The 12469-nt window shown below is 42.4% G+C and overlaps 1 protein-coding gene across 1 annotated transcript in view; it reads left to right on the top strand.

The window, feature by feature from the left end:
- The first annotated feature begins 10431 nt into the window (after positions 1-10431).
- RNF217 (ring finger protein 217) overlaps positions 10432-12469 on the top strand; it is a 98191-nt gene continuing 96153 nt past the window's right edge. Inside the window, exon 1 of the mRNA XM_069488586.1 lies at positions 10432-11310. Within this exon, the coding sequence (XP_069344687.1) occupies positions 10432-11310 (879 nt within the window). The remainder of the gene's footprint in view (positions 11311-12469) is intronic.

Genomic DNA, 12469 nt, shown 5'->3' on the forward strand with positions numbered 1-12469 from the left:
CTAGGGATGACGTGTTGGGGATGGTGGTGATAAAAATATTACTAAGGTTGTGTAAGGAAGGCCTCTCTGACAAAGGGATATATTGAACAGAGACCTGAAGAAAGAGGGGAGCAGTCAGTGAACCATGACAAGGAGCAAGAGGACTGCAGGCACAGGGAACGCAGATCAAGGCCCTGAGGTGACAGCGTGAACGGGACATTTGAACAAGGGGCCAGAGTGAAAGTCTGTGGAATGCTGGCAGTGGGGATAAGGGGTGGGGAGGGGGGAAGGGGAACCATGTGAAAGGCCTGAAGGAAGATTTTGGATTTTACACAGGAAGTCACCGGTGCTCCCTCCCATTTCAGACCCTCTTTATGTCCCAACGTAACAACATAACAATAGGCTACTAACTCATGTCTTGCCTCCTGGGTCTCTTTCCTCTAATACATATTTTACTTTGCCACAATATCTATTTTTGTTTAACCCGGAACTGATCTCATGCCCCTCTTATTAAAAATATCCCACTATCTTAATCAAAACAAAACAACAACAACAAAATACCTGGTCAAATCATTTTCAAGGCAATTCAATCTATATCGTCAGAATCTCTGAAGAAAATAGATGATACAAACACTGGGTAATTTAGGAGAGCTCAGTAATGGGGCCAATTACAAAGGTTGTACAGAGTTTAAGTTTTGAATAAGAGATCATACAGTACCCTGAGATTAGCAACTGTGGGGAGCTTTTATCTTCTGACCTGGGTTGAATTGTGTTGCTCCCCAAAACACATAAAGTCCTAACCCCAAGTACTTCAAAATGCAATCTTATTTGGAAATAGGGTTGTTGCAGATGGAATTAGTTTAAATGAGGTTATTGTGGAGTGGTGTGAGCTCAATCCAATTTGACTGGTGCCCTTATAACAAGAGAAGAGACACAGAGATCAACACACAGAGAAAAGACCGCACAGATTAGAGTGATGCATCCAAAAGCAGAGGAACCTCAAGGATTGCTAGCAAACACCGAAACTAGAAGAGGCATGGAAAGGTTCTTCTTTACAGCTTTCAGAGGGAATATGACCCTGCCAACAACCTTGGTTTCAGACTTCTAGCCTCCAGAACTATGAGCCAATAAATCTTTGTTGTTTTAAGGCATCCAGTTTATGGTATTTTGTTACAGCAGCCCTAGGAAACCCATACACCTCCCTTGCTGGCACCTGGCAGATTGAGAGCTGAAAAAATAAACACCCTCAATCCTCTGATTACCTGTCATTGCTTTCCATTGGTTGAACTGAATTGGAAGGATAAGGGGGTAACTGAACCATTCTTGTGTGTCCCTATGGGTCAGCTTCCAGCAGCAGAGGGTAGACAAGAGAAGGAATAGGATCTAGAAGGGCAAATGGAGCTATCCCGCACAAAGTCCCTGAACAATTTATGTCACCGTATCTTTCCTGCCTCATCTCTTGTTCTTTCTTCACAAGTCACATACAGTCAGACATCCAGGACCACTAGCTGCCATCATGTGCTGCTTACACAGTCCACCTTCTAAAATACTTCCTGACTTTACCATCTTCTCCATCTGTAAAAATCTAACTCATCTTCCAGGCCTCCATGAAACTTTCTATGATCCACTTTGGCAGAAATCACCCCTGCATTGCAACTCCCATTGTCCTGGCTTTATAGTTCTATGATTACATCTACCGAAATCTGTCTTATATTACACTTAGAGATCTATCTTCTCTTATATTATATTATAGTTAGAGATCTATTTTCTCTGTTTAATTGGGACATTCCTCAGGGCTTGGATTGAGTTATATTTACCATCAATAAGCCCTACATATAGCACAGCAATGTACACAAAGTAGGGATTAATATATATTGGTTAAATTGAAAATGATAATTTTAGTATTGAAATGAACCCTAGAGTCATCCAGTTCAATCTTCCCAATTTACAGAAGTAAAAACTAAGGCCGAGAAAAGTGCAGGCAAATGGCAATTAAAGCAAAAATAGCACTAGGATACAGATATTTATTTGTCCAGTCTGATATTTTTCCCATACAATAATGGAACAAACATCATTCTCATAAATCTCACAATTGCAGCTCCTAAGTCTTATAAAAATAATAAAATGTAAATGAGTTAGGAATAATGTGAATAAAAAGCTTTTTAATATACTTGCATGTTGAGCAATTCTTAGAAACTACTTTAGAAAATATTTTAAGCTTTATTGATACCACAATGTTTGAGAAACAGCTTGTGGTATTTAACACCCCCCAAAGGCAGCTGGGTTCTCCCATTCCAAGTTGGTAGCACTGTGTTAAGAGATAAACGGATCAAATTATTTGCCATAATTTTAAAACAAATATAACTGAATACTTTAAGCTGTCAGTTTAGAAACTTTCAGAACTATCTAACTCTCTTGCTAGATTTTGTCAAACAAAATGTCAAAACCAAGTTCAAGTAGTCCATAAATCAAAATGCTCAGTTTCCTATCTATATTATCTGAGAAAATAAACTTTCTTGTGTGACAAAAACAGGCAACGCATTTTCTCTTATTATTTTTTTATATAATATTAAACTTATCCTATTCTTACATTAGTAGATGCCATAACTTCTCAATTACATATTTCTGCTGGGAAAAATAAGCAAGTGAAAATCTACAAAAGTTAATGGATTTCCATTTTTGTAGTATTGTAGTTTAGGAGGTTCCCAATACAATCCTCATTTTCAATAATTTTATAGGAGGACTCACAGTACCCAGCAAAGTGGTTTACTCACAATTACAGTTTATTACAGTGAAAAGACACAGATTAAAATCAACACTAGGAAAAGGCACATAGCACAGAGAGCAGGCACTGAATTACCAGTGGTCTCTCCCAGTGGAGCTGTGCAGACAATGCTTGTTTCTCTCAGCAGTGATGTGTGACGATATGCATGGAGCATTGCCGACCGACTGGGAAGCTCACCCAAGCCTTGGTGTCCAGGGTTTTCGTCAGGGGTCAGTAATGTAGGTATGGTTGACCACCCACATAGTTGACCTTATTTCTAGCACCTCCAGAGGTAAAGCTGATACTGCATGACTCAAGACCCGCACCATATATCACACTGTTAGCACAGACTACATGGCATGGCTGAAGGAAGGAACTCAGGTAAACAAAGACACTCGTCAGGCCACGCAGAGGTTACCTCCCAGGAACTGGGGGCAAGGGCCAAACTTTTCTTTAGTCAAGGTTAATCCTTTACTGTACAAGTGTGTCTTGTAAATTTAAAATATAAATTTCTAAAGATTAGGATTCCTATCTTGTTATTTCTACCCTATACCTGAGGTTTCCGACCTGAGGTTCAAAATTTTCTCAATTTATGATGCCCTTGTGTCTCAGTTATTTTTCATGCTGCCCTTTGGAACAAAAGAAATTCCTGATAGTAATTAGGTCCAAACAATTTAACTGTGGTAGGGTGCACAGTCTGACAGGCGATGCTGTGATTCCCTGAAGAATTTTAAATGTCCCATGGCAACCTTAGGAGCTTGCTGCAGTGCTTCCGGGCAACTTGCACATAATTTGGAAACTTCAGCTCCATATAATGCTTGAGTCACTACAGAATAACATTCTTTTAGTTTCTTTCCTTTAAAAATGCTTTGTTAGGATCTAAAGATGCACAGAATGCTAGGAAGTGGGATTGCATTTATAGGTAAGATCTGCTCTTGGACAGTCTGAAGTGTTTCATAGACGTTATAAAGTTAATAATAAAGGGAAATTTGGGAAAAAGATTATTTTTCTCCATTGGACAAATTAATAAATTAAATTTTCCAGAGCTTAACACAGATTCAAAATCTATTCAGGAAATATATGTTAAATTGTAACAAAAACAAGGAGGACTTGCTTACCTTAATCTGTCATGAATGTGCATGCGCATAACAGCCTTTAACACCAAGTCTAGTTCTCTGTTCATTGGGATGAAACTTTCACTCTTTAAAACAATCTTGTTTTTCCCTCTTGTTCATTATAAAAGCAGGTATGTGGAATTAGCATCATCGACCTAGAAGTATTAACATGACCAAGTTTAATTTATTAGAGTACTATTGTCACTGGAAGAGGTAACGAGGAAATTCAAAAAAGATGAGGAAGGGAAGCTGTCAGATCCATCACCTGAGGAATAGAGATCCACACCATGTAATGCTAAACTGAAAGTGTACAGACGGGGACTGACAGTTAATATTTGATTTGGCCTTTTGTATTTAAAAGAATGTGCTCATTAACTTAAAAATGTGATGTTATGTACAGCTTTTTTTAATTCTAAAAAATCTCCTTAAAATGATTACGTAAGTAGACTCTTTCATACCCACACTATGATGGACAGGATTATGAATTGGTGCTAAATTGCTGTGATAATTAACGTGTGCCAAAAGCCTTGAAGGTAAGTACACCCTTTTCTGTACCAATTTAATTTTTAGAACTTTATCCTACGGTATACTAGAAATATACACAAGGGTTATATGTTAATATAATACACATTAATACATATTAAGTCTTATATATTTCATTAAAATCATTAATGATCTATTTTTAATACAATGGAATTGGTTAATTCAATTATGGCATATCTATATAGTAAAATACCATATGGTCACAAATCATAGTGATGTAAAGACATATTAATAGCATGAGAAGTGTTCAGGATATATTACTAATTAACAAAGGTAGACAAGCAGAAAAAAGAACATTAATATTTTATATACATTTTATACACACAGATACAAACACCAGAATGAAATATACCAATGTTTTGAATGGTTATTTTGGGTAGTAGTTAGAGGTGAGGTTCCTTCCCTCCCTTCCTCCTTCCTCTTTCCTTCCTTTTTTCCTTTTTCCCACTTCTTCCTTTTCCTCCTCCTTCTTGGTTTCTTCTGTTTTCTAAGCATTTGAGCTTTGATAACTTTTAAAATTTGAACAAATTACACTGTTTTGTTTTATTTTAAATTTCTTTCATACAAGTTGGCTACTGGGATTTTTCACCTGATTCAGGTGGAAAAAGAAAGTGAAATAGTTGTGTTCCCCTATTTTTCACTTGACGCCCCTTTTCCTTCATGATTCCAACTTCTCTGCCTCCATGGGTGAAGAGGGAAAAAACAGGAAAGGTAGAACCAACATCCTACTGTTCCTTTCAGAAGCAGACATGTAAAACCACTCCTCCTCCATTCATTTCTCTTCAGGTAACGAATATTTTTTAGTTCAGTCATTTCTGTTTCTTTTTACCTGTTTTGATATTTGAGGAACTGTTTGTTAGACAGACAAGTCAGGTGTTTGCCATATGATTATCTCATGGTATTTCAATGTCATGTATTCCTTCTCAACAGTCAAGAAGAAATTAGTTTAAGCTTTAATATGCAAAACTAAAATGATTCATAGCTCTTCTGATATATCGTAACTTTTTAAAATAAGGCATTAAATCTAGGCTCTGTAATTGTCTAATTAATGTCTGGATAAAAATTTCAGGCAGTTCAAGATGGCTGACCAATGGCACTCGCTTTCATCACAAAGAAGGAACAGAAATAGAAAAATGTTTCTAAAATTCATGGAAAAGAGCCCAAGTAGCCAAAGCAATATTGAGCAAAAAGAACAAAGCCGAAGGCATCACACTATCTGACTTCAAATTATATTACAAAGCTATGGTAACCAAAACAGCTTGGTATTGTTATAAAAAACAGGCACATAGATTAATGGAACAGAACAGCAGTCCCCAATCTTTTTGGCACCATGGACAGGTTTCATGGAAGACAATTTTTCCATGGGATGGGGGTGGGGGTGAGGTGGAGCTCAGGCAGTGATGCAAGCTATTGGGAGCCGCTGCAAATACAGACGAAGTTTCACTCACTTGCCCATCACTCACCTCCTGCCATATGGCCTGGTTCCTAACAGGCCACAGACTGGTACCAGTCCGCAGCCCAGGGGCTGGGGACTGCAGGGATAGAGAACTCACAAATAAACCCACGTATTTCCAGCCAGCTGATTTTCAACAAAGGTGCTATGAACATATTAAATACATTAGGGAAAGGTCACCCTCTTCAATAAATGGTGCTGGGAAAACTGGAAATTTATATGCAAAGAAATGATATTAGAACCCTTATCTCTCATCAGTTACAAAATCAACTCAAAATGGATTAAACAGTTAAATGTAAGACCTGAAATTATAAAATTACTGGAAGAAAACAAACATAGGGGAAACACTCCAGGAGATTGATCTTGGCAATGATTTTATGGCTAAGACCTCAAAAGCATAGGCAACAAAAACAAAAATAGACAAATAGGACTATATTTAACTTTCTGCACAGCAAAGGTAACAACAGGGTGAAGAGACAACATATTGAATGGGAGAAAATATTTGCAAACTATTCATCCAAGAAGGGACAATATCTAGAATATATAAGGAATTCAAACAACTCAACTGAAAGAAATTAATTTACTTAAAAAGTGGACAAAGGATCTGAATAGACATTTCCCTCTCTCTGTCCCTCCCCCAGCATTCTTTTTAAGAGACAGGTTCTCTTTCCATTGCCCAGGCTGGAGTGCAGTGGCTCAATCATAGCTCACTGTAACCTTGACCTCCTGGGCTCAAGTGATCCTCCTGCCTCAGCCTCCTAAGTACTGGTACTACAGGCATGCATCACCATGCCCAGCTAATTTTTTGTAGACATGGGGTCTCAATATGTTGCCCAGGCTGGTCTCAAACTCTTGGCCTCAAGTGATTCTCCAGCTTCAGCCTCCCAAAGTGCTGTGATTACAGGTGCAAGCCACCATTCCTGGGATGAATAGACATTTCGCAAAAGAAGATATATGAATGGACAACAGGTTTATGAAAAATGCTTAGCATCACTAATCATCAGGGAAATTCAAATCAAAATCATAATGAGATATCATCTTATCCAGCTAGAATGGCTATTATCAAAAAGACCAAAAAACAAAATAACAAATGCTGATGTATAGAAAAGGGAGCACTAATACACTGTTCATGGGAATGTAAATTAGTACAGCCATTATGGAAAATAGTATGGAGATTTCTTAAAAAACTAAAACTAGAACTACCATATGATTAAGCAATATCACTACTGGGTATTTATCTAAAGGAAAGGAAATCAGTATATCAAAGGGATATCCATACCCCCTTATTTATTACAGCACTATTTACAATAGCCAAGACATAGAATCAAGTGTCCATGAATGAATGAATGAATGAATGTATAAAGGAAATGTGGTACATAAACAAAATGAAATACTATTCAGCCATAAGAAATGAATAAAATTCTGTCTTTTGCAGTCATATAGGTTGAACTAGAGATCATTATATTAAGTGAAATAAGCCAGGCACAGAAAGACAAATTGCATGTTCTCGCTCATACATGGGAGTTAAAAAAGTTAATTTCATGGACGTAGAGAGCACAATGATAGTTAGCAGAGGCTGGAAGCGGGGCCAGGAGCGGTGGCCAGGTGAAGAGAAATCGGTTAATGGGTACAAACATACAGTTAGAAGAAATATATTCTCAGTGTTCGACAGTATAGTAGGGTGACTATAGTTACCAGCAATATATTGTTTATTTCAAAATAGCTATGAGTTGATTTGAAATATTCCCAACACAAAGAAATGATAAATGTTTGAGGTGATGGATAAGCTAAGTACCCTAATTTTATCATTACATATTGTATGCATGTATCAAAATATCCTATATATACCATAAATATGAACAAATATTATGTATTAATAAAAAATTTCATGGGAACCAAAAACAAGTTATGCTTAAAGGCTAAGAAAGGTGGTGATAGAAAAAATAACATTCCAAAACTGACATAGTCTTCTGTTAATGAAGTCTGGATTTTAGGGAAGGTGCACAGTACATTGCAGATTATGACATTTTAAGAGTTGAAACTTGCAGGAGCAGATTATTAGTGACAGTACTCATCTTGTATCAACAATTATATACAGTCTGACATGGAGCAGATAGCTTGAGTTTTGAGAATACTAAGCCTGTGGTAGATAAGCAGAATTGTTGCTACAGTAACTATATTTTCAGTCATCCTTTAAAAAAAAAAAATGGATCCCATCAATGCAATCATCACTGGTGCATCATGTTCTTCAGGGATAAATGATGGCCGAACCACCATTTTAACTTCGTACTTTAACTCATTTCCATACTGCTGATGTCCCTTGTGTCCCAGATGGAACACTAGGGGTGCTGGGCCCAGGATTCAGGCAAGTCTGGGTCAATCTGGAGGATAGAGATAGGGAACCAAATATCTTTTCACAAACACCAGATGAATCCCCTAGGGAAGAAGCCATGGCAAAGGAAAGGGCTGCAGTTTAAGCAGCAGTGGTATGGGCAGCCTTTAGGTGTCCCGACAGTGTCTTCTAGTTGTTTTGTTGTCAAGGACAGCCACTGACAGTGAGCTGGAACCTAACAAATAAGGAACAAAGATGGTGGATGTTGCAAGAACAAGTTCCCAGAACACGAGTGACAAATGTGTGTGAGGCATGGTTCCCAAAGCTATGGGAGGACTTCGAGGGGTTTTGATTCCTATAGATGTTGTGGGTGTATATTTTTTTGCATCCCTTATTGTTACTCTGGTCTTATTCTCAGCTCTCTTCACCTGGAAAACACAGATTATTTCTATATCTCTGAAAAGATTAGAAGTGTAGTCATCAGATGGCACACACAAGTGTGCTTCTTATCTCTGTCTTTAAAACGATAAGCATTAAAAGTATCATTTGGTGAAAACAGCCGTTATCAGGAAATCATTTAGCCAAGATGAAAAAAAAAATCCCTGAATAGCATTTAATCTTCAAAATGAGAATTCTCCGTTCTTGGGTCAGACAGATAAATGATGTGGCACTTAGACTGATCAAATTCAGTTCTGTGTCGGATACACGTGATGACACTGTTCTTTGGCATCACACTGCTTTCTTAGTTTGCATAGCTTGTCACCTTTATAGCATTTGTATTTAATTTAGAAAGTATTTTAGAACAACCTAATAACAACTTCAAGATAAAAAATAATTGTACACACTCCACAGCTCCTTCCTATTACACAAATGTGTAAATTAAATTCCCTCTCAAGAGAAAAAAACAAGGCTTGGCTTCCCAAAAATGTTTTCATTGGCTTTAGGGAACTAAAACACACCAGTGTCTGGGTGACTAACACTTCCTGTAAAATAAAGATAGATCAACACATAATTAAGTTCTGGCTCAAATGTAATTGTTGTCGTGGAAACAGTTTTGGGGATAAATATGGTTATGCTAATGAAACTCTCCATGATTTCCACTAATGATTCAGTTTATCAATTAGGCCAGGCCATCTTACTGTCGTATGCTACCCATTTTGAATATTTAAAAAGACTGGAAAAAAAAAAAACCCACAAAACTTCCTGAGAGAACACTGAAAGGAAGGGAAAAGGGATAAATCTTTAATTATTTATCAGCTCTTGTAAGGATTCTAGTTGAAAGAGTAGATTGAAAAAGCTTTTGGATTATTTGTGGTTTTCAAAAAGATCCTTCCTACCTCACTAAGCAGAAAAACAGAGTTATATAGACAGCATTTTGAACTAATAATCCCTAGCATTATTTCTCTGATCTCGACATCCTAAGTAGCCAGCATTTTCTAGTTCCAGCTTGGAGTACTCAGTAGTTTTGTAGGAAGTTCTACTTACTGCGTAACCCAAAGAGGAGCCTGCCTGCTCTGTGGGGTTTTGTTGGGGCCGAGTGTGAACTCTGGGCCCCAGAGCGCATCTCAGATCTTAGGTCACACCCACTCGGGGTGTGCGTGTGAGTATGTGCGCGGGTGCCTGCGCGCGTGTGTACGTGTGGGGAGGTGTGCGCCAAAGGGGTGGGGTGCGGGGCAGCGACGAGGGCTCTAGGTAAAGCACGAGGAGAGGGAGGTGGCCCGCTCCGGCTGCTCCCCCAGGGGCCCAGGCTGCTCGCTGGCGCTCGGGCTGCACCTCCTGGTGCGCGCCGCGGCGGCGCCACAGGCCCCTCCACCCTTTGACCACCGCCCTCCGGCCGCCCGTCCAGCAGCCGGGACCCGCGATGGCGCGGGACTGACGGCCGCCTCCCCCGGGACCCCTCCGCGCCGCCCGGGGCTCACGGGGGCCGCGGCGCCACCCCGACCTGCATGTGGGGCGGGCGCACCCGCGCCCAGAGCGAGCGGCCCTCGGCGCCCCCCGAGGCGGTGCCCGGTCGCGCCGGAGAACGAAGAGGAGGCGCGGCGGGCCGGGCCGGGCTCCCCACGCGCAGCGGGCCGGGAGCACGGGCTCCCCGGAGGGAGCTTGGGGCGTCCCAACCCAGGAGGAGGGACCCGGAAGCAGAAGCGGAGCCGCGAGTCGAGCCGAGCCGCTGTCCCCGCTGCCCGCCGGCGCCGGGTGGGGGTCCCGGCGGCTGGATGGGCAGCGGCGGCGCGGGCCGCGGGCGGCGATGGGCGAGGAGCAGAGCACGGTGAGCGGCGGCGGCCGGCCCCAGGAGTCGCGGGCCCTGGCCGGTGGCACAGCGGGCCACCCCGAGCCCCCGAGGCCGCAGGGGGACAACGCCGGGGCGCCCGGGCCGCGCGCTGCCTCCGCCCAGTCGAGCGGCGGTGGCTGCGGAAGCAACTCGGGCTGCGCGGACTTGAGTACCCCGGAGACCGCGAGGAGCTGGGGGGCCCCGGCCTGGAGGAAGAGCCAAGCACCGGGGCTGTCCGCGGGACTGGCACTCAACGGGCCTCTCAACCCCCAGACTTTGCAACTGCAGCTGGAGCAGGAGGAGGAGGAGGAAGCTGGGGACCGAAAAGAGGGAGGGGATGAACAGCAGGAGGCGGCCCCCGGCGAGGAGCTGGAGCCCAGGACCCGCGCAGGGGCTCCCGATGGACTGGTCCTGGACGTTCTGGGTCAGCGGCGCCCGCTCCCCGCCAAGAGACAGGTCTTCTGCTCCGTGTACTGCGTGGAGAGCGACCTACCCGAGGCTCCCGCCGCTGAGCAGCGCTCGCCGCCCGCGTCGCCAGGTCGGGCTCCGCCAGTGCCCAACCCTCCCAGCACCCTTTCTTCCTTCCCCAGCCCCCGGCTATCCCTCCCATCGGACCCCCTCTCCCCCGACGGCGGCAGCATCGAGCTGGAGTTCTACCTGGCGCCAGAGCCATTCTCCATGCCCAGCCTGTTGGGAGCTCCACCCTACTCTGGCCTGGGTGGGGTAGGGGATCCTTATGCGCCCCTCATGGTGCTGATGTGCCGGGTGTGCCTGGAAGACAAGCCCATCAAGCCCCTGCCCTGCTGCAAGAAGGCCGTGTGCGATGAGTGCCTCAAAGTCTACCTGAGTTCCCAGGTAACTTCACCCCCTTCTGTACCCCTTTCTGTTCCTCATTCATCATTCCAAATCACTGGTGGAGGTCCAGCTCTGGAGCTCCCTGCTCATGGAAAGAGGTGACTGAGACACACTTACTGAGGACCTCTGTCAATTTCTGACATCTCAGTGTTGTTATTACTTAAGTGTGTTTTGTCCTCACTGGTTTACTTGACTGGAATTTAACTCTGCTCTGAGGTTCAGGCTTTGGTTGGCAGCTGCAGAAGGCACAAGGTACAATCGGCTGCCCTCTGCTTATTTCTTCTACTGGATTGCAAGCAAGAGCTTGCTCAAAGGAGGAGGGCAAGAGACTGCCTCATTGGCCTGGTATCCCAGAAACTAACAAGCAATGGGCATAAAATAAATATTTATAGAGCTTGTGGAAAGAAGGGTTGGAATAAATATTCCAGTCCCATGATACCTGAATTTTTAATTTTGCCCATTTATAATATTCCAGAAAAGTGTAAATTAAAAAAATACATATTCCTTGGCCTTTGCCCACTTTTCAGTTTTCTTTTAGCACAGTAAAGTTGAAGTACTTTTCTTCACTGAAGTTTTAAGCCAACAGAGTACTTTATTTCTGTAAGAGGAAAACAAAACAAAAAGAGCAAAACAAAGCAAAGAGAGGCTGAGAGGTTTAACAACACAAATCCTGGTGAAACTTTCTTCCTCAGCCTGTTATTTGAAAACTTGTTTTTTTTCTTGGAAAGCTTGAGAGTGCAACAGACCAGCTTCCTTCACTGACGGTGCATGTGTTCTTCCAGCAGTTTTCAATCTATGATGTTTCTGCCAGTGTTTTGCACAATCCGGAATGCCCTTTGATCCGTGTCCAATTGTCCTTGGCCTATTCATCTTTCAAAACCCTGTCTGTTCAGGTGCCAACTCTTCTGTGAAGCCTTACAGGCCACTGCTTATATACTTTAAAAATATCTTACATATCTTATGTGCACTGAAGTTGTTCCTTATGTGTCTATTTGTCTTGCTAGACTGTCTGGACAATGTCTTACAGTCCTGTATGTGGTAGTTTCACATTGAGTCCCTTTCACGCAATAGCATTTAATAACATTGGCCGAAGCGGACTGAATGGGGCTGACTTGGTGTGGTTCTTCTTTGTTTTGTGGCTAATCCAAGCTTGGGTCCA

Source organism: Eulemur rufifrons, chromosome 15 (assembly GCF_041146395.1).
Source record: "Eulemur rufifrons isolate Redbay chromosome 15, OSU_ERuf_1, whole genome shotgun sequence".
NCBI classification, from domain to species: Eukaryota; Metazoa; Chordata; class Mammalia; order Primates; family Lemuridae; genus Eulemur; species Eulemur rufifrons.